We start from the raw sequence: 23,104 nt of genomic DNA, 5'->3' as shown, positions 1-23,104 counted from the left end.
AGAAACAGAACATTTTCCGACGTGAACTGACCGGAGAAGCGGTTTAGGTAACAGAAGGTTTGGAAAAAAAAGCCATTCTGTGGCAGTGATCATCAAATCGAATCAAAATCGTTACACGGAAAAAAGTGATTTTTTTTAAATTAAAAGTGGTTTTTAAATTTTTTTTCTTTCAATCAATTGGTGATTTTGGGTGATGAACTTGGGCGGCTGAGACAGTGTTTTTTGTTCACCGTACCGTAACGCCATTTTGTTTTTTGAGGGCGTATGTTTTTTTCAAGTGAAGAGTGTGCCATTATTGTGGAGTGCGTGGACATCGTCAAAAGAAAATGTTTCAAACTGAAACAATATAAGAGAGACCCAGTCAATCACGTCAACATGGAGGAGCTTCGGTACAAGCACGGATTATAAATTGTCCAGTATGATGAATCGTATGTCATGGGACGACAAAAGTGATGATTCGGATAAAGATTACAATTGGAAACGGACGCTAACGTTTGGCGCACCGAAGTCAAGTTAAAATTATCGGACGATAAAGCGGCCGGGTGCAAGCGTGATGGTGGTGCATGTCGATCGTACTACTGATGACCCTGGTCCATCACCACCACCACCATTGCAAGAAACGATCCAAAGAAGACGAGCCGTGTGAGGAGTCCTTACATGGTGCCCAGGAGTGCGAGTTGTGCGATGTCGAATCTCATGTGGTTAAGCCGAATCGAAAATGGAAGTCTGATGCAAATTTGGCGCTCGATGTCCTGCTGAGGCGTTCGAAGAAAACGCGGAGTAATCATGAAAATGAATTCAAATATTTTGATGTTAAATGATCGAATTAATTGTTTCTTGAAATGTTTTTATTTAATTAATAGATAACTATTAACTCGGAAAAAGGAAGGACTAATATGTACTTCAAATGTACTAAACATGTTTGAGAGTGTATGCTATAAAAAGTAGATGAGTAGTAAGCGGGTCCGATACCGTTTAAATAAACCGGATCCGGAAGTAATTTACCGGTCTCTTTCATCTCAAACCACCGAGTAAACAACACGTCTCTAGAACAGCCTGGAAAACCCTTTTGTATCATTCTTCTCTGGTTCTCTAATAGTCTGCCGCAAAAGTTTCGTTTACCTTTTTGCCGTTCATATTACAAACCACATTCCTGAAAGTTTTCAAGAAGATTATGTTAGCTGATTCCCCCAGTCCGGTGTTCATTTGGTCAAAGTAGACTAATTCTTCCGGCATAATCACTTGTCAACTTTCAAAATCATCATGGAACATGGACATCATGGAAGCTAATGTTTACATTTTTTATATGAAGTTTTTGGCTCGTGCAATCGTCTACAGATGTGCTCGACTTGCGGTTAGCGGCAGTGTAGGGAACCCGGGCCAAAAAGGACACCCTTTGACATTCTTGTAAAACAGAACAATATAGCATGATCGATGACTTTGAACCTTCTCCGCAGTCTTATATTGTAATATTTATCATATTTTGTATTGAATGTCCAAACTTTTGCTAAAAATTGCTGAAACAATTTTTGGTTGGATCTAGGTAAAAATTATAATAATAACATCACAGAAAATAAGGATTTTCGAAGGCATTTTACATTTAGCTAGAGTCTGCTAGAGTTAATCACAGTAGGAGTAGAAACCAAGTTTACAATAATGAAAGATCTAGACCATCATTCGAAAAAGGGTCTTCCACGAAAAGGCTGGATCACATAAGGCTGAAAATTCGTAAGGCTGAACACGAAAAGGCTGAAAGTAAAATCTCACATAAGGCTGATATACCAAAAGGCTGAAACTCGAAAGGCTGAAAATCAGAGAAACCAATATTAGTGGAAGAATTCACATTTGACGTTAAAAGGGGCACAAACTAAAATGATCCGCAACCTTCTTGAGACTTCTTGTTGTCTTTCACGCAGAAAAAAACTATGTTAAGAACAAACATATTCTAGGTAAATCCAAACATAAATTCAGGTTGTTCTGGCATCAATAATAAATATGTTTGGATCAAACATATTGTTGCATTTGAAACGAACAGGCTTTTTTTGAATCAAATGTGCGTTTCAGAGTTATTTCAACCAGCTAAATGTTTGAAGCAAACATGGATATTATTGTTTTGGTTCGACCACTCATAATATTTTGATATCAATTTCACCAATTTTCATATTTCTGGTAGCATTTTGACTACCAGATTTCACAATTCAAACGTTCATATTTCATTTACTTACCTTTCTGTACCTAAAACATCCTTATCATTAATTTGGAAGCAAGAAAACATCTGCTTTCACTCTTGCTTCTACTCTCTGCTGCTTCCGATCGGATAAGATCCGAACTCGAGTGTTTGTCTACTTTTGCAAGAGTGCAGAGCGAGGGCTGCCCACTAGTGAATGTATAAAACAAACAGGAATTTAATTTGGTTTTAAAAATAAATATGTTTGATCCAAACATATTACCATTTTGGAAATAAACATGTATATTTTTGAAACAAATGGATGAAATTTGTATCCGTGTTCAATTTTTATACGGAATTCTTATTTTGTAGTCTATACAGCTCATAAAATTTTAAAATACTGTCGTCGGGGGTGAGAATGGGTCACTGAATGAATGCTTGTAGAATGCATTGAATGTATCTGAGGGCGTTAGAAAGGGGCCTAAAATATAAGAGACCTTTTGAACGATTTTTCTCTCTACGAGCTCCAGACTGCTGGTGAGAGCGATATTGTCACTCCCTGATGGCGGTAACATAGAACATCCTTCCTTCTTCCTTGTTTCTTATTGCTTCATCATTATTTCATCTTTCATCTTTATCTTACTTTTCCTTCTTCCGGCTTCTTCTATGTTCTTTCTTCAATCTTTCATCTTTTTTCCTTTCTCCCTTCTTCCGTCTTCATCTCTCTCTTCTTCCTTCTCTTCTTTCCTCCTTCCTTTGTCTCTGCTCAAATTTTGTATTCTTTATTCTTTATCCTTTATTCTTTATTCTTTTATTCTTTTATTCTTTATTCTTTATTCTTTATTTTTTATTTTTATTTCTTTATTCTTTATTCTTATTCTTTATTCTTTATTCTTTTATTCTTTATTCTTTTATTCTTTATTCTTTATTCTTTATTCTTTATTCTTTATTCTTTTATTCTTTATTCTTTATTCTTTATTCTTTATTTCTTTATTCTTTATTCTTTATTCTTTTATTCTTTATTCTTGTCTTTATTCTTTATTCTTTATTCTTTTATTCTTTTATTCTTATTCTTTATTCTTTATTCTTTATTCTTTATTCTTTATTCTTTATTCTTTTATTCTTTATTCTTTATTCTTTTATTCTTTTATTCTCTTTATTCTTTATTCTTTATTCTTTTTTATTCTTTATTCTTTATTCTTTATTCATTCTTTTATTCTTTATTCTTTATTCTTTTATTCTTTCTTTATTCTTTATTCTTTATTCTTTATTCTTTATTCTTTATTCTTTATTCTTTATTCTTTATTCTTTATTCTTTTATTCTCTTTATTCTTTATTTTTTTATTCTTTTTTTTATTTTTTATTCTTTATTCTTTATTCTTTATTCTTTATTCTTTATTCTTTATTCTTAATTCTTAATTCTTTATTCTTTATTCTTTATTCTTTAATCTTTATTCTTTATTCTTTATTCTTTAATCTTTATTCTTTATTCTTTATTCTCTATTCTTTATTCTTTATTCTTCTTTATTCTTTATTCTTTATTCTTTATTCTTTTGTGCCCTTTATTCTTTATTCTTTATTCTTTATTCTTTATTCTTTATTCTTTATTCTTTTATTCTTTATTCTTTTATTCTTTATTCTTTATTCTTTATTTTTTATTCTTCTTTATTCATTATTCTTTTATTCTTTATTCTTTAATCTTTTATTCTTTATTCTTTAATCTTTTATTTCTTTTATTCTTTATTCTTTATTCTTTTTATTCTTTATTCTTCTTTATTCTTTATTCTTTATTCTTTATTCTTTTATTCTTTTATTCTTTATTCTTTATTCTTTATTCTTTATTCTTTATTCTTTATTCTTTATTCTTTATTCTTTATTCTTTATTCTTTATTTTTTATTCTTCTTTATTCATTATTCTTTATTCTTTATTCTTTATTTTGTATTCTTATTATTCTCTATTTTTTATCAATTAATTATTCACTATCCAACCACTCAACATAGTTGGTACAACATATCGTATGGTTGAGATTCACTTCATCCCCTCAAATTCAGCCTTTTCGATACGTTTTCAGCCTTCTGATACTTTTCAGCCTTTTGAGACTTTCAGCCTTTCAATATTTCAGCCTTTTGAGTTCAGCCTTATGAGCATTCAGCCTTATGTGTTTCAGCCTTTCGTAGGACACCCTCGAAAATGGTGTAACAGCCAAAATTTATTCCTACATATATAGAGTAGAGTGGGGCAAGAGTGCGCGTGGGGTAAGAGTACGTTTTCGATTTTTTGAAGTAAAAAAAAATAGATAAACTAGCAGCACTGCATCAGTTTAACAGGTATTCTGGCCAACTATTATCATGTGTAATTGTAAACGATTTGGATAAACAATAAGGGAAATATGGAGTTAGATAACTTTTGGTCATTTTACTAAAAAATAATTGGAGTTTCACAACTAGTATTTCATTACCATATATACGTTCAATCAGGTGAACATTATACCATTTCCTGATAACCTATTGTATAGAGTACTTTATGGTACAGAACACCAATCCGGTTAGTTTTCGCAAGAAGTCAAAACCATTACTTGAATAATTTTTGGGACTGTGGGGTAAAAAGTACGCAGGAACGGTGAGGGCAAGAGTACGCATATGAATCTTCAAATTATGATGTTAAACCCGTATCTCCGGCCGAAATAAGACTTCTTCCAAAGCGTAAAGATCCACAACTAAGAAAAAAGGGACAGAATTCGAAATTATCACAATTTTTTAGGATAAGTTGAAGTAACTCGGTTTTAGAAAGGACTTAGCGAATAAAGCACTGAAGCGAAATAATGAAATTGTATTAGGACTTGTTGTACACCTTAACATAGTTCGAAAACACAATTTCATCTAAATGATAATTTCATTTAATCAAAAGAAACATTCATAAACTACGCAACGTTCGGCGAGATGTGTGGAGATCCATATAATTTTTAGAGGATTCATACAAACAGTGTAAGATAGGGGGGAGGGGTTATGAAATAGCCAAATTTTACGTTACGTGATTGGTGGACTTTCCTTAAGGAAAATGCCTTTGTATACGCCACACGAAACCTGATATATATTTTTACCTCTGTAGTTTTTTGTATATATAAAAAACAATGGTTTTTCGTATGAAAGTGCACATTTTTAGGACACCCTCCCCCTTTAAGAGTTACGTAATCTTTAAACATTCCCTAATATATGCTAATTAAACATCAATTAAATGTTATTAACTCTTATTTGTGTTAATATATACTTAAAGCACATGATTGGATAAATGCGTACTCTTACCCCACCGATGCGCACTTACCCCACCGGTGGGGTAAGAGTGCGTTTTTCACTTGTCTTGCAATAAGGGTTCTACTAAAACGAATCTCAATAATTTCAATATGTTTTCCACTGGGCAAACATAAAGGAAGAGTATATGAATCATCGACACTGATTTGATGTGCAGAAGCTTGCTTCATAAGGGCCACATGATCGATTGAAAACTAAGTGCGTACTCTTGCCCCACTCTACTCTAGCTATTAGGGTGGCTCAAATCAGTATGGAAATTTTTTTTCGATTAGCCGCCCTCTTATTCGGTTCTTTTCGATGCCCTGATGCTCTGGACAAAATTTCAGTTTGGGCGGTGCTAAACTCGTTGGAAGTTTATATGCAAAAATGTATGCAGAAACATGCAAAAACAGTGATTTGCGGTTAGACGGCACAATTTACTATGAAGGACTATGATACTCATTCATATCTTGAAGAATTTAATACAGAATGTTATGCAGAAAACCGCCAAAAGATTAATGTTTGCCCGGCGAAGTTATTAGCATTTCTCTGAAGCGGGGTTCGAGCAAATTTCGTTTCTATTACCATTGAAAAGAAATAAATTCACCCATAAAACACTCCAGTAAAATGCTAATATCTTTTCCTATTTAACTCTAATTCTCTCGCGATTTTCAGCATAACATTCTGTATTTAATTCTATTGGAACTGAATGAGTATCATAATTCTTCGTCGTAAATTGTACCGTCCAACTGCAAATCACTGTTTTTCGATGTTTCAGCATACATATAAACTTCCAACGCGTTTAGCACCGCTCAAACATTGACCGATTTGGCTGGAATTTTTTCCAGAACATCAGGGCATCAAATAGAACCGAATAAGAAGGCGGCCCAGAAGGAGCAGATTAGGAGCCACGCAGAATAAGGAACGTTCGCGGTACTACCCAAAACTATTTGATTTCAACAGTATTTCTCAGTGCTATTTTGTACCTAATCCGCTACGATCTTTGCTTGAACTCGTGTCTACGTTATACGTTGGACCGGTTTGCGAAAAATAAAATTCCGACAAGCAGTGGTAATCCTCACTTGCCTAATACATATATAATCAAGGAATGTAAAATAACAACATTGCCAATGACAACGACATTGTCCTCTCTTGTAAATGTTGGGACAAACTCAACTCGCAATAAGCGTTTGTCCCGGTTTTCGATGCTGTTTTTGGTTAAATAAGTATCAGTTATCAATGTTTAGACATAAATTTTTACCATCTGTTCTCAAGATTTATGTTTTACTTCTGAAATATACAGGTTATCGTAAATTGAAAAGTTCACAACAGTTTCCTCTCCATGTTTGTTGCAAATAAAACGGAACGCAACATTGTCTTTATCCTCTGCAGATGAGGACAAAGAGTTATCGCTATTCTCTTTTGTCGCTTGTTTTTTGCAGTTTTCAGCGACAATTACATTCCTTGTATATAATACAAGTATTAGCCCAGCAGATACTTGAGCATGAACATTTATCAAGCTTTAACAGAGACAGAGTGTAAAGTGTGATATACACTGCGACAATAAAAGGCAACTTCTTGTGAAAATATTTATTTTAAAAATATGCTTATTTTGTTGCTCAGACAGTGCACTGCAGGCGAGCGTCACGTGCATGATAAGGATATACAATCCCTAGCCATTCTAGGGAAGAAAAAAAATCCTGCGTTTGTATGTACAGTACAATATCCAAATTGGGAACCGAATACAGTCGGTTGAATCATCTTTCTTTCCCAGGGTGCTGGATAGAAGGGGCTCCGAAAACGGCCAATGTTTCAGACTCTCTAGTAAACTTTCTATCGCTACGTTGATTATTGTTATTATTTAGGTAATATTGTTTTTAAATCTAGATTTTGCTGTCGGTATCGTCTTGCGCATCACGAACACACTGGCGAATAAAGAGCATTATCATCAGCCTTCAACCGGAAGAGGCACGCTGCACTTCCATCTCCCATTCACGTTGAACTTAAATCTCACGCACTACACATCACTGTTCGACATTGTCACTAGGACCTCCTATTCACTAACAGGACTGTAAAGACAATAAAAAGGAACCTGCCCTATTCCTAGATAGTATTACTTGCATCGTATGATATTTGGATACAGAAAATCGCGTGTATGATAAGGACATTTTAAAGGTTATCTTCTACTAAGGGGTTTGTCCATTAACTTTTAGGTATAGAAAAGCGTATTCATCATTAGGGAAAAGAGCATTTTCTGCAGCACTATACTTATCCTCGATCGTTCGGCCGCATTCCACCTAATTGATTTAATTTATGTATATTAGTAGTACAGTACCGTATGCGGGCCATAACTACGTAGGCCAAATCAAAGCAATTAGGTTGAAGTACCGCTTAATAACTCGTTCGAGGTCGGTATGTTCTGTCAGAATAGTGTTCCACCCTGTCATCGTTATTTCAATAATTGCAACTTGTCCTTTGTATTTCGATCTGGTTTGGTTTTTGGCTCGTATGTTTTGTATTTTCCAGCTTATTCACCTAACAGTACAGCAGAGCGACAAATATCTAAGTTTTGTTTCTTTTTTGATAAAACAAACATAAAGCTTGCATCACTTCTTCCTAATCTTGTATTGAAACATGATTTTGTATTGTTAATTTTATTTTATAGGTACCACTTGCTACTGGGAAGTATATTCTTAGAATAGTACGTTGTGCTACGTTTCCTTGAATGTGAGTTTCATAAATGACAAATAAATGGGAGCGATAGCTTAGGCCGATGCAAAGAATCAACACATCAACGCATTTTCTTCTATTATTCTGTTCAATCAATTTTCCTCCAAAAAAAAGTAAATACGAACTTTTTTTCCCTTCCAAACTATTTGCACATACCTATGTACTTTTTTGAAAGTAGTGGAATCTAAGGGTTCAAATAATATGGTTTGTATCATTGACAATCAACAAACAAACAAAGAAAACAATAAATTACTAATTTTGCAAGTTATTTTTGCTAACATGCGTGTTTGTTTCGGAAAAAATCGTAGTGATGAACTTTTTCTTAAAAAATAAAAAATCCTTTAAATAAAGTTGATTTTTTTTAAATATCACGAAAATGAGAAACAAGACTATTTGGATTTATTTTTCATGGGACGAATATAAAAACTACGATATGAAGATTCGGAACAGTAATTTACTGAAATTTACTGCTCAACATAAAAATTTAAGTTCGTATTGATATTTTTTCAATGGTTAAATGAATTTGACTGTATCTAAATTCTCAACCATACAAAAGCCTGTTCCTTTTTTTATTATCTTACATTAATTTATCATACAGATAAAATGGTTGGCTCATGCAAAAGTTAAAATTTTATGACAAGAATTGAACTCTATGGATTGGCAAACCTACACTGAAGACACTTTTTATAAGAATGCTATAACACCAAAGTAAACCTTCAATTTCACTAGAAGAAAACGACACTTGTTATTAAGGGGAAACGTAGCACAATATTTCACATATTATAATTAGGGCGGTAATCATTCTTCAAATATCCATAGAAAGTCCTGTAAAATTTAGATACACATTTCATCAATCAACAACCATAGCCCTTTGAGTATAAAATACAATTCTAAGTTCATCCCAGTGTGTATTTACTTACCACTAAATAATTTAAAATCGACACTAAGTCCGATGAAAATGAGCAAACACGATTATGATTTGTTCTCTCGGTGCTCGGTTTGGAACCCGGGCGGATTTTCGTCCACATATGCGTCGTTTATTCATATCTGATCTGAATTCCAAACGTGAATCTTTGTACGAGCACGATTATTTTTCTCACCGAAACGCGGCCCTACCACTGGGATTACGAAAAGTCTTACAAAGATAATTTTAAAACTTAGTGCCGTCTATACAATTGAACGTAGGAATAAAAACAGTCGTCAGGATAACAATCTAGGGGAATTTCACAATCGGAAGGAACCACTGCGGATAAAACAGAGCATTGAAGGAACAGAGAAAACACTATCTCGCTTAATTTTTCAAAAGGTCCTAAGTAACATTTTTTTCATGAATTAATTTGAATAGCGCAATCAACAGAACAACATGAAAGCTATTGATTGCAGTATTCAAATTAATTCATGAAAAAAATGTTACTTAGGTCCTTTTGAAAAGTTAAGCGAGTATTCTACAATGATCGCCATCACCTCTGTTTTGCTCTACTTCAGATCAAGTTCCTCGCTTGAGTCGTCGTCATCTGGCGACGAATGTCCGTCTGCGGTGGCAGCAGGTTTGCTCTTTCCACTGGGAGAAGCCTTCGGAGATTGTTCGGGTGACGACAGAGGAGACAAATCGTGTCCACCGCCATCCTCGAGGGTACTCTTCGAGCTCGATTGTTTCGGAACAAAACTCGACTCATGCTCGATGAACATCTCCGAAGCTTTTCTGTTCATTTCGACCACGTGTTCCTTGCAGCGGTTAACCAAGTCCTCGTACGGTCGTCCATGCAAGAAACAAACGATGATCACCGTCATATTGTCCCCACCGATGCCCCCCATCTGACAGTCCGGAGCAAGACATCTCGACATCAAACTCTCGCAGATGTACTGCGGATAGACATTTTGGGCGATCTCCGTCATAACAAATTCCATTACCGACTGACTTGGAAGCACGTCCCAAATCCCGTCGCAGGCAATAACCAGAAACTCAAAATCCTCCGTAACTTCTCTTTCCTCAACGTCCGGGAATGCGGTCACAACCTGCTCCTCAGCCAGTTTGTCACTATTCCGTTTCAAACTAAAATCTCCCAAAGCCCTCGATAGCGCCAAATACCCATTAACCCTGTTGTACTCCACGTATCCACCGGCCCGCTTTATCCTCTCCAACTCACTAGCATTATTCGGTTTGTGGTCGAACGACAGAACATCCAGTTTCCCATTGACGCACGCAATCGCCCGTGAATCCCCGGCATTCGCGCAGTACAGCCTATTGTCTTTAACCATTACCGTAACCGCCGTTGATCCTGCCATTTGCTCCTTCAGCGACTCGTCGTTCAACATCGCCTCATCGATATCCAAAAATCCTCGCTGCAAGGCCCGCTTAACATCGTCCCCATATTCGGACCGTTTCGTGACAAACTTATGCAGATGCTTACCGGCGTACTGGGCAATGTTGGCACCGCCATGACCGTCGTACACGGCGAAGAAAGCCGTACCGGGATCATCTGGCAGCGAGAGGATGTGCGTGTGCGAGTCCTCCATGTGGATGCGCCAACCCTGCATACAGCTGGATCCCACCTTGTAGTAGTCGTTCTGGCAAAAAGCCGATTCCTTCGAGGTTTCCGGTTCCGAAAGGGTCTGACCCATGGTCGGTTATGGTTCTTTGGTGAGTGGCAGTCGATCTGAAATGAGAAGAACGACATAGGTAGATAATTCTCAAAATTTAGTGAAATCGTAGAATAGTTGCGACCTGGGTTAAGCTATCTAATAGTGTGATAGGCCTATTAGTTGTCCCGAAAAGCGTTTGAAGCCTTTTGTTATCACCTGCGCCCGCTCCTGCCTATTTTTACATAATGCTCCTTTATCACTCTCAAAACATATCATAAATTAGAATTTATCTTTACGATAGCGATAGAGAAACGAAAATAGATTATGAAGAAAGATATTAAGTAATAAGTTTAACAATACCTCTATGATAATTTCGAATCAATCATCCCACTGATTACACCCCTCTCGACCGTCGTATCATCATCTACCCGGTGCAACTGAGCTGATAATGAAACGCGAATTCGATTAAAGCATAGATTTTGACCTGGACGGGGATTGTTTGTGTACACACATCGTGTGTATGTAGATTCAAAATATTATCACCGTCGGCGCTTCCATACCATGCCATCATTATTATCATCCGCGTTGAACGTGTAGTTAAAAAATTGGAAACTGATGGCCAAGCGGTTCGATTATTCTGATATACTGTTTTGGACTCACTCGATCCGCTTCTTCTACATATAGGACAAGAGTGACCACTTTGTTTTTCATCAATTTTTCATTATTTGTCTGTTCAGGGTTCCTGTCGCTATATAATTAGAAAATTTGCGCGAAATATATTATAGATACCTTCTGTCTACCTTAAATAATATTCGAAATAAATGAGCTTTCGGATCATTTTCGGATTACCAGGAACATTCCTTGCACATTTACTTGCAAGGATTGAATCCAGAGACGAATGAAAATATGCCTATCTCTCATTTTTTATATCTGCATACCCGTACAATATGTAGCGTATCGTAAAAGGCACCAATCGCAAGTAACAATCGTAGTTTTATAACACTCTTGGATCCATCAATTTCCTCTTGTTACTAGGGATTAAAAACCGATGTAAAAATGATCGGATTTGGGTGACTATACACCGTGAGTAATAAATACCGTTAAGAATGTTCAAAATGCGGGGACACCAGTACAGGTACAGATGATGTTTTTTAACATGTTTTACACGTTGGTTAAGTTATGGTGAGAGCGTAGCCACAGAATGCTCATGTTGTCTCAGGATCCGCCACCGGGGAATATCATATCGCAACAGCATGTGAAATCGGTTCTCAGAGCTTAACAAACTCTAACGATCTAACACAATAATTCTCGGGTACTTATTCAAAAGGACGTATGTGATTTTGTAAACAAAGATTCAAACGTCGATTTGCCCAATCTGATGGCACTTCTATGCAAACCAACACCACCAACAGGTAGCCGAAGGCTTCCCCTACCTGTTTGTGGTGATGGTTTGCGTTGGAGTGCAATCAGATTGGATAAAAGATATTTTAGTTGCTAGATAAAGATTGTCGCTTCTGTTCCCTTTGTTCTGCTGTCCGAAACATGTGTGGTACATACCTGTCAAATCGTATGGATTTTCCTTCTTTGACATTTAGCTCCCCTATCCTCGCCAGCAAAAGATGTTCCGGACAGCGACGACAGCGACAATCTTTATCTAGTAACTAAAATATCTTTTGATTGGATCAATCGACGTTTGAATCTTTGTTTACAAAATCACATACGTCCTTTTGAATAAGTACCCGAGAATTGTTGTAGGCATAATAAATTTGATTCTATATGGAATTCTCAGAGCATGGTAACGCCTACCTCAAGGACTTCTGCCAAATTCTTGGATGTTGTAAAATTGCAACGACATATTCAATTTAGTTCTATGGATTACAAAGAGCATGTCCTATTCTTGATAACTATTTTTAGATTATTGGTTTGACCAGAGAATTCTTGGATGACCTGGAATGGATAAAATCAGAAACATTATTTAAGCTCTTTTAGTGGAATATCTTCAACTGTCTAAGACGAGTTTAGTACTTTCCATTTAATTCCACTACGTTTTGTTATCTTTACAGACACGTATTTCGACCTCAACTGTGAGGCCGTCTTCAGTGTCTCGTACTTGAGTCGATCCTTGGTTACGCATGCATGCCTGAGATCATGTTTCGCATAATAATTAATTATTATGTTTATTCAGAAGTAACAGCAGCACAGATTCATGCAGGAGATCAAAGAATTATTTTAAAATTACGTAACGAAGAGTTTCTTCAAATGAGGGACCCCCTCTCCTCCCGACAACCACTCCGATCAATACTTAAGGATTTTCCAAAAATCAGGATTGTTACTGAGATTTTTTTGTCTTTATTAGCGAGACTTCAGCCCAAGGCTGGCTCGTCTCGTTAGATCCTGAAATATTTTCCGCGCCAAATCCGCGCCGACTTAAATCAAATCCGCGCCATTTCCACGCGACATGAAATCGCGCCAAATCCGCGTGAATAAGAACTAAATTCTAAGCAAATACACGTGAAACATCAATTTTGTTTCAATATAAATAATTTTTATTTTGAAATCAATTCTTGAATATGATTGACAAAACCACTTGGTATATTTCCATGTAACTTCCTCCAGATATTCCTCCGAAAAGTTTCCACTACGGATTTCTTCATTTCTTTCGGAAATTCCTTATGGAATGCATACGAAAAAAATGTTTCAGGAAGTCCTACGAAAATTGTTTACCAAATTTTTTATTTTTTTTTAAGCAAAGCCATCGGATTTTTTTTTTTTTTGAGAATTCCTTCGGAAATTCCTCAATATGAAATTTCTTCGGCAATTATTCAATGATTTCTATAAATAAATTCACCCACATATAACAAAATGGATTTTTTAGTGTTTCTTGTTTTTTTTTTTGTGTTATTCTTTCGAAAATTTAATTAGTACCTAACTACATCGGAAACTATTTCATTTTCTAATTAATTTATCAAAGGATTTCCGAAAGAATTTCTGACAGATCCACGAAGGAATCTCTGAGGTTTTTCGAAGAAACTTTTGAAGAAATGCCTGGAGAAATATCAGGAAAAAATCTAGACGGATTTTTTAGACTATTTAAGGAAAAAAATCTTGTGGAGTTCTCAAATGAGTTTTTGAAGAGGTTTGTTTTTTAAGGAACTCAGATTTTGTGCAGAGATTTCCAAATAAATTTTCAAAGGCATCTTTAAAAGGGAGCCTGAATGGATTTTTGAAAGTAATTCCCGTTGGAACTGCTAAAACAGTTTTTGAAAATATTTCTAAAAAATTCCCAAAAGAATTTCTGAAGAAATTTTCAGGGGAATCCATAAAGTAATTTCTGAAGGTATTTCCGGAGAAATTCTCAAAGGAATTTATAAACATAATCCTAAGAGTTTTAGAGGAAATGTTTACTGGTATTTCTGAAGAAATTCCTAGATTTCTCCAGGAATTCTTTCGGAATTTTTCCCAGTAATTGATTTGCAATTTCCTCCAGAAATTTCTTTAGAGATTCGTCCAGAAATTCCCTCGTAAATTACCTCAAGGACAAACTCATCGAATTCCAGAAATTTTTTTGAGTATTCTTTGGAATTTCCCTTACAAATTAGTTCGAAATTTCCTTCACGCATTCCTTCAGAAATTTGTTTAGGAAAAATCGTTATGGGTTTCTTCCGAAAATTCCTTCATAAATTCTTCTAAGAACTCTTTTAGGATTCCTTGCAAAGTTCTAGAATAAAATTTCTTTAACGATTCCTGAACAAGGTCCAGAAAGGATATCCGTAAAACTCCTGAAGCAATTTTCAAAGCAATTTCTGAAGGAACTTCCGACAGTCTTAGATTTCTCTGAAAATTCCGTTGGACATTCCCTCAAGACTTCGTTCCGAAATTCGGATATACCTACCTGGATACCTGGTTTGGCTACAGCGTCGATACACCTTTGCCTGGCGTATTGTATAGCTCCATAATCGTCGGTCTTGGGCGATGTTCCTCCATCTTCCCCAAACGTTCAGGTCAGGTCCGTTTCTACCGCGTGCAGCCAGCATGTTCATGGCCTTCCACTAAGTCGCCGGCCCCTATCTTAATATTGTTTTTGCTATTCTTTCTTCCGACATTCGCACTAAGTGATTAGCCCACTGAAGTATGCCGTATGGTATACGATTCACAATATTTTCTTCTTTATATACTTGATACAGCTCATGATTCATGCGTTTGCGCCACACACTATTTTCTAGTTTCCCTCCGAGTATTGTACGCAGCACTTTCCGCTCGAAATTCGGATATACCTTCTGAAAATCCTTCACCAGAGCCGTAGCGTGGATTCGCAGCGCCCTTGGCGAAATCTTGATTGGGCGCCCCTTTCTTACTAAGGAAACCAAGATGTGCAATATTTCACATTCAAAGAGTAAACAAGATTCAAGTAAAGTAAGTAAGATTAAAAGGTTTAGTGGACGTATGATGCTGCAATTAAATGTCAATATTCAGTGGTATCTGGATTACAGCCCCGAGAATTTTTGAGATATCGACTATTGCAAAATACGTAAGGAACCTCATGATGTCGTATGAATTTCTAGATTTTCATATGGAATCTATGAAAAAATATCTGAAGGATCATTAAAATTAATGAAACTTCTTTATTCACGAATATTATCCACTCCTGTTTATTGAAAGTAGAAAGGTTCAAAGTCACCAATTAATTGCTTATTCCCAATCCCGAATCCCAATAAACGTTCCGAGTCGTGGGTAGGACAAATAGGAAATGTCGATTTGGGCAACAGTACCAGAGCTGTAGAATTAGTATTAAGCGATTACCACAGATATTGATTTTGGACTAATCACTATCTCCTTAGAAGGAAGCAAGACACTCTCCAACAGTGGAGACTTCATACTAACTTTCGCAAACAACAAAAAAATCGTATGACTGTCAAAAAATCTTTTGGGAGCTCAGAATCCCTTACGGGCGAGATCAATAAATTGTGTAGGTTTGCAGAAAAACTTTTTTTTTCCGTGGGCTTCTAATAATCCTATGATTTATCTATCATAACTTCTAAAAAATTTAATTAATCGCCTTTGCAGATTTCATCAACTTCTATTTTTTTCCATGGAAAACATTTAGAGTCTAAAGCCCTCTGTACACCTCCCGTGAACATGAACATGAACAAGAGGTGAGAAAGAGCGATAATTTCACAGTGAACATCGTCGTGGACAATCGAGTCTAGTTGGAAGTGTTGAATTATTGCCCACGAATGCAGGCAGCAAGTAAGTGTGCAGTAGTAAACGAAGAAAATAGAAATGAAACATATTGTCGCATATATGTATATGAATTATTTGAGTAGGTAATCTAAGGAACGATGTTGATCAAGTTTTTTAATTTCAATCATCTTTTCGTTTAAATGTTCGGGAATTTTGTTATGAAAAGTCAGTAGGTACATAAACTTAATGATTTCTGAACGGCAAATTTTCAACTGTGCCAAATATATATATTTTGCACCGTTCAAAGTTGAGTTAACAAGTTCCGGTGGTCAATTGACCTGAATCCAAATATTATCTTTCGACTGGTATGCATCAAAGGAAAGAACAACACATTTTGTTAAATTATCTATATAATTCTGTACAGGATCATTACAAAATGTATACACAAATTGGTATACACAGAATTGCTCGATTCTTCTATGTACAAGAATATTGGCCTATATTTTTAATGATTTTCTTTGAAATTTATAAATATTAACTTATCAAATATTCGTTGAATGAAATAATATTTGATAAATAAATTTATAATGCAATTGAAAAATAAAGCAATTTGTAATGTTGCAAGAAGCAAATCTACTGAACAGAGAGATACGCTGCGAACGCAGCGTTTTGTCATTGATGGTTTTATTTAACTCTAGCGAGTTTGAGGAGTTCTGGCAAAGCTACCCACGAAGCATGTAATTCACATGATTCATTCTGTTCCATATATTAATACAATAATGTTCAATTATGCAATTATTGTTAAGAAAATACAAATTTACGAATAGAGAAGTAATTTTTTCTAATTTTCTATCTAGTGACTTCTATCCCATTTGAACGATTGATTTTGACATGTAGTAACAAGTTTAATTTCATAAGGAACTATTTAATTTTTTTTTACTTTTGCTAGATATAATTTTTGACTTTCTCTTTTGACTTACAATTGTTTAATACTTTTCTTCATCTCATTTTTTAGAAATTTATTATAATTTGTTCGAATAGTGTTAATTAATGTTTGAATATTTGACCAGAGTTCGCCAATAAAAATCCCAATTTTTGCTCAAGTTTTCGTGTATAAAATTCAATTGATCAAATTACATATCGTATTGTATATCCATATCGTATATAATTGTTGTGTTTACTATTGAAAGTCTTAATATGCATTTAATAATTTTTGTTGTGCATAGATTTGGCGGATAGTCATTATCCAAATTATGTAAATAACTTACATAAACTAATAAGAAAATTATTTTGAGCTTTTTAGTGGAATGTCTTCACTTGTCATAAGACGAGTTTATACAATCCCATTGAATTCCACCACTTAATTGTATCTTGACACTGAAGACACTGAAGACGGCCTTACTGTTGAGGTCGAAATACGTATCTGTCAAGATACAATTAAGTGGTGGAATTCAATGGGATTGTATAAATTCGTCTTATGACAAGTTACATAAACTGTTTTACAAAACAAGGTATAACTTTCTTGAGTTTTCACGGAATTCATGTTTTCTGATTTTAAAATAAACACCTTTATTGAGTAAATTCATATAGGGGAACTGCTCCTTAAATTTATTCCATGTACCCAAATAAATACCATTCGAAATCAAAGAATCTGTGCGCAAATTGTTTTATTTCTAATTTTTGTGATTTTTTCAGCAGGGCATGCCCACTGCGGATTACAACAAAATACGACACAAATTGAGTCTAAATTTCCTGCTTCGTGAATGTTATTGATATAGGAGCATGTTATTATTAATGAAACAGATACCCTATACCTAATCACAAACATTCTGAATAATAATTATTAGGAATATTTGTACCTCGTGGACGGTCATAACTAGGGGTGGTGGAAATTCGCGGCAAAATTTTTAAAATTTCGTGGACAGCCAATTTAGAAAATCTGAAAATTCGCGGCAATTTCGCGGTAAATCATTATTCGATACAAAAAATAAAAAAAGACAATGTAGGTTCCATATTTATTTAAATTGTTGCGTTTATTAATTTGAAATAATTTTTTTAATTATTTCTTTGCATTACTGGTCAAAAGCCATTTTTTCCCGTTAACTTTTGGTGTTGGGAAGTGTTGATTAAATTGTACTAGCAAACACTACGTTCAGCATCTACTGAGTTTCCAGGAATAGACAGATATTTCATCGCTATTTTGAAGTGTTGAGCAAAACGAAAAAAGGCCGAATGAGAAAAAATAGATTTGAAACATGCCGCGAGGCAATCAACGTTGGTAAACTTTTTTCTTCAAACTTCGCCGATCAATCCCATAATGTGAGTATTGCAGGTCATGTGCATTCGGTAGTAGCCCTTTGAGAATCTCTAACTTTCCTAAAGATTCCATATTTTTTTAAGTCTCCAACTATTTTTACAATTTGAAAGAAAAACAAAATTGTTCTGCAGTTTACTTTTGGCTCAATATTCGACCAAATTTCGGACTCCGCACATAAAAAAAAATTCGAGTGGTCAAAAAATGCGTTGTTTGTCGAGTTGGTATTTACTAGGTCAAGCAATCTACTGAGGCAATAGAATGGAATAAAATTATTGACGGGAAAGGTTAATTTCGCGGTTTTTCGCGAAAATGTTTAAATTTCGCGGCTAACATCAAATTTCGCTGATTTCGCGGCTTCCGCGAAATCGCGAATTTCCACCACCCCTAGTCATAACGTAAAGAGCATACGAGCATGCGTGTACCAAAAAAACAAGGGCGGACAGACAGGCAGGATGAAAACGACAGAGAGGCAATCTACACATCTTGTTAGATTTTTCATTCTCCCTGTTTTGCTGTGGTGGATATAGCGTATATGATGTATATATCAGAGAGGAGAGAAGCTTTCTCTGGTGAATACAGGTAAAAAAATCCACGGAGCTCGTTCACGTTCGAATGCCAAAAGCATTCTAAAAATCTGTTCACCGTGAACGACAGAGACGATGTGCAAGCATATCAGAAGCATATCAAATTATTCAGCAATAGCCTAATAGGCAAAGCAGAAAAAGTACGCCAAGCATTTATAACTAATATAGCTAAGACTTTGAATAAACAAATGAATAAATAAATAAATTTATAACTTTAAATTAATGGGTTGACAAATTGAAAAATGAACAATCAATTAAATTACAAAATTATTGATTTGAAAAACTAATAAATGGATAATTTTTTTATTAATGAATGCAGAAATGAATAAATTAATGAATTATTGAATCAATAAAAATTAAATAATAATAATAATAATAAAATAATGAAAAATAAAATAGTAAAATTATAAATAAATATTTCATAATTAATAGGTTTATAAATTTATATTAATAGTTTATTAAATTAACAAATAGATAAATAAACAAATTAATAAATTTATCAATTAAAGAAATAATAAATTAATAAATTGATTAATAAAAAAATTGATGTAATCATCAATTAATAATTAACAAATTACTAAACTGCCGCTGCAAGCATAACTGTCCAATATTTACATGATTTGCTATCTATATGGAAAAGTTCTGCCACAGATAACAGATATTTAGGCTAGAACAAATTTTATTGAAAATCCTGTGTAAACTTTTGAATCAATTAACGTTGGCCCTCTACTGCCATCTACTCAACTGATTGCGGCAGTACATACGAACGCAACGGATTAACAACCGTCGAACGCAGCCAATGTATTTGATAGCTGCATCCGGGCTGCGTTTTCAATAACAATGATCCTTGCGCCATCTTCAATCGATTGCCAAACGCGGTCCCAATTTAAAACACATTTGAATTAACGGTTGCGGATGTTTACACACGTATCGGATGCCAGCCTCAATATCTGTTATCTGTGGTTATGCTTTATAGCGCAAAGTAAATTAATAAATTAAAAAGAATATAGTAAACTAATAAATCAAAAATCCAATACTAAGGGCACTAAATATATTTTGCTGGTAAAAGTTGAAAATTAAAGTGATTTTGGGGTAAAATGATCATCAAAGCGCATTTATGTGAATGTATTTTCAATATAATATAAGCTACTGAGCTTGTTTGACTTCAAAACCCCCCTGGAATCATTTTTTTAATGCAATATACGAATATTTGTTATTTTCATAGTATAATTGACGAATTATCATTAAATTAATATTACTCCATCATTTCTTAACTCACAATTATTGAGCTATATAATTTCATAGAGGAATTTGGGCGAAAAGGCATGAGAAAAGAATGTTTTCGATCTCATCCTATCTATTGTCACATCGACTCTCAAATAAGGGAGCGTCCACAAATTACGTAACGCTTTGAGGGGGGAGGGGGGTTGACCGAAGTGTGACGACCCATACAATTTTTTTAGATGTTCCATACAAAAAGTGTGACATAGGGGGGAGGGGGGGGTTAAAATGCCCAATTTTTGCGTGACGTAATTAATGGACCTTCCCTAATATGATAACACTTGTATAGTTGTGCAATCGGGTATGGTTTGTAAATGTTCGGCATCGGCTCTATTCAGAAGTATTTAAAAATCGTGTTTTATCCAATAAATCACAAAACAAAACATTTGCGAAATGATTTACTTCATTAGTTATTGTTTCGTAAATATTTATCAATATCTGTACAACATTTTTGGACAATAATATCAACAATTATCTGTAAATACTATTTATTTTTACAGAATACATGAAAAATTCACATAAAATGCCCCCCTAATCTCTCTTTACCATATTTAGTGCACCTCTATGGATCCACAGTAAAGAGATGAACACAATTTTAGAGCAATTCCCTGAAGATAAAATGACAAAAAATATGAAAACTCGTTATATATGGAATATTGGGGCAAAACGCTCAATATCCACATACAGAAGTGTTCCACGTACAGTGAAACAGCACTCACTGAATCTTCTTGGAAAATTCCCTTTCGAATAAGCCCTTGATTTCTTCCGTAAATTGCAAGTAAAGAAAGTTATTTTTTTCCTTCTTCGAAATTGTTACTCAAATTATTACTCTAAAAATGCCAATAGAACACTAAGTTAAAGGTAAGCCAAGTTTCAGTGGCATGTAGAGCCATTGCACTATGGTCCAGGATTCAGATTTACGCGGAAAGATGCATTCTACGCCAAAACTATATTTTTTAGAAAAAACTGTTGTTCTACAAAATTGTTCGAAATAGTAAGGCCATCATAATGGCTCTACCAAAAAATAGGGTGGCCCATCAAATAAAAAAAAATGGAAAATATTTCACAATATCACAATATTGACATGTTATGTTCTACAATGTTGTAGCGTAGCTTATTCCAATCAATTTTGCTAAAAAAACTTTTTCTGTAGCTCTTAAGTTGGCTGATTTAGATGAATTTTACCTAATTGGATTAGGGTGTACCTCAAAAAAACTGTATTTTTGATCTCCTTTTTTTGTTTTACATTTCTCGAAAAAGTCGTCTTCAGGTGACTTTTAGAGCTCAAAAAATATGCAAATGAATATGCTCAATATCTTTTTCCGATCAAAAGTTATTATCGTTTTTCTGTCAAAATTACATTTTTTTCATAAGTTGATATCTCCGGTTAGGGCAGACCAAAAAATTTACACAGCATTTGAAAGAGAAATTAATATTCTTTATTAGGTCAAAAAATTGGGGATATGTTATTTTTTTATCTCAAGTTATATCAATTTTACTAAAATCATGTTTTTTCAAATAAATTGATATAACTCGACAACGGAAGAAGATACAGACGATATTCTTATAGCAAAACACGCGTTTTAAAACGCCCCAAAAGTCTTCAGAAGATGACATTCGTGAGAAATGGAAAATAAAAAATCTACAGCTTAAACACTTTTTATAAATTTTATCATTATCATCGTATTGCAAGATTTGCGAGAAAAGATGCATTTTCGGTCTGAAGCATACTTTTAAGAAACAAAATTTGTTCTACAAAGTTGTTCTGGATACTTTGGGCCCTTATTATAGAGTTACTGAAAAATAGGGTGGGCCATTTTATAAAAATGTGAAATTTTATTTTTTATTTTGCGGAAAATTGACATAAAATGTTCTACAAAGTTGTAGCGCAGCTTTTTTCCCATCAACTTTGCTATATAAACTTTTATGTAGCTCTTAAGCTCACTTGTTTAGAGTAATTTTACTTACCAGGATTAGGGTGTCCCTCAAAAAAGAATATTTATAATCTGCTCATTTCATTTTTTATTTTTCACGGATGTCACCTTCTGAAAACTTTTGAGGCTTTTCAAAACGCGTGTTTTGCTATAAGAATATCGTCTGTATCTTCTTCCGTTGTCGAGTTATATCAATTTATTTGAAAAAACATGATTTTAGTAAAATTGGTGAAACTTGAGATATAAAAATAACATATCCTAAATTTTTTGACATAATAAAGAATATTAATTTCTCTTTCAGATGCCGTGTGAACATATTTTTTTGGTCCGCCCTAACCGGAGATATCAACTTATGAAAAAAATGTAATTTTGACAGAAAAACGATTATAACTTTTGATCGGAAAAAGATATTGAGCGTACTTACCCATCAAAAGTTGCATTTTTTTGAGCTCTAAAAGTCACCTGAAGACGACTTTTTCGAGAAATGTAAAACAAAAAAAGTAGATCAAAAATACAGTTTTTTTGAGGTACACCCTAATCCAATTAGGTAAAATTGCTCTAAATCAGCCAACTTAAGAGCTACAGAAAAAGTTTTTTTAGCAAAATTGATTGGAATAAGCTGCGCTACAACTTTGTAGAACATAACATGTCAATATTCTGAAAAATAAAAAAAATATTTTCTATTTTTTTTTATATGATGGGCCCCCCTATTTTTTGGTAGAACCATAATGATGGCCTTACTATTTCGAACAATTTTGTAGAACAACAGTTTTTTCTAAAAAATATAGTTTTGGCGTAAAATGCATCTTTCCGCGTAAATCTGAATCCTGGACCATAGTGCATTGAAGAGAAAGGAGAAGAAGAAAAATTATGAATTTATTTTTTATGAATGAAGTAACACAGAGAAACAGACGTCTCACTCAACACATGTTACGTCGTTCACCTTTTTAACGGTTGATTTAATTTTTTGTTGGAGGTCAATCGGCCACCGATGGCGCTTCCATCTATTTTGCTTGTGGTTGACGTTTGCGCACTACCG

At 34.4% G+C, this 23,104-nt stretch overlaps 1 protein-coding gene across 3 annotated transcripts in view; it reads right to left on the bottom strand.

The window, feature by feature from the left end:
• Positions 1-7,030: 7,030 nt before the first annotated feature.
• Positions 7,031-23,104, bottom strand: part of LOC134225814 (probable protein phosphatase 2C T23F11.1) — a 31,558-nt gene continuing 15,484 nt past the window's right edge. Inside the window, exons 3-5 of one of the 3 annotated variants that reach the window (XR_009983330.1) lie at positions 9,630-10,842; positions 9,106-9,471; positions 7,031-9,010 (exon numbers count right to left, since the gene is read on the bottom strand). Coding sequence is in view for 2 of the 3 variants with exons in the window: in XM_062706178.1 (XP_062562162.1) it covers positions 9,662-10,807 (1,146 nt within the window). In the remaining variant the exon portion in view is untranslated. Of the gene's footprint in view, positions 9,472-9,629; positions 10,843-23,104 lie in introns of all 3 variants that reach the window. The other 2 variants (XM_062706178.1, XM_062706179.1) reach the window with 2 other exon arrangements.

This window comes from Armigeres subalbatus, chromosome 3, assembly GCF_024139115.2.
Source record: "Armigeres subalbatus isolate Guangzhou_Male chromosome 3, GZ_Asu_2, whole genome shotgun sequence".
NCBI lineage: Eukaryota > Metazoa > Arthropoda > Insecta > Diptera > Culicidae > Armigeres > Armigeres subalbatus.
The sequence above is the reverse complement of the archived record's forward strand: the minus strand, read 5'-3'. Positions and strand labels throughout refer to the sequence as shown.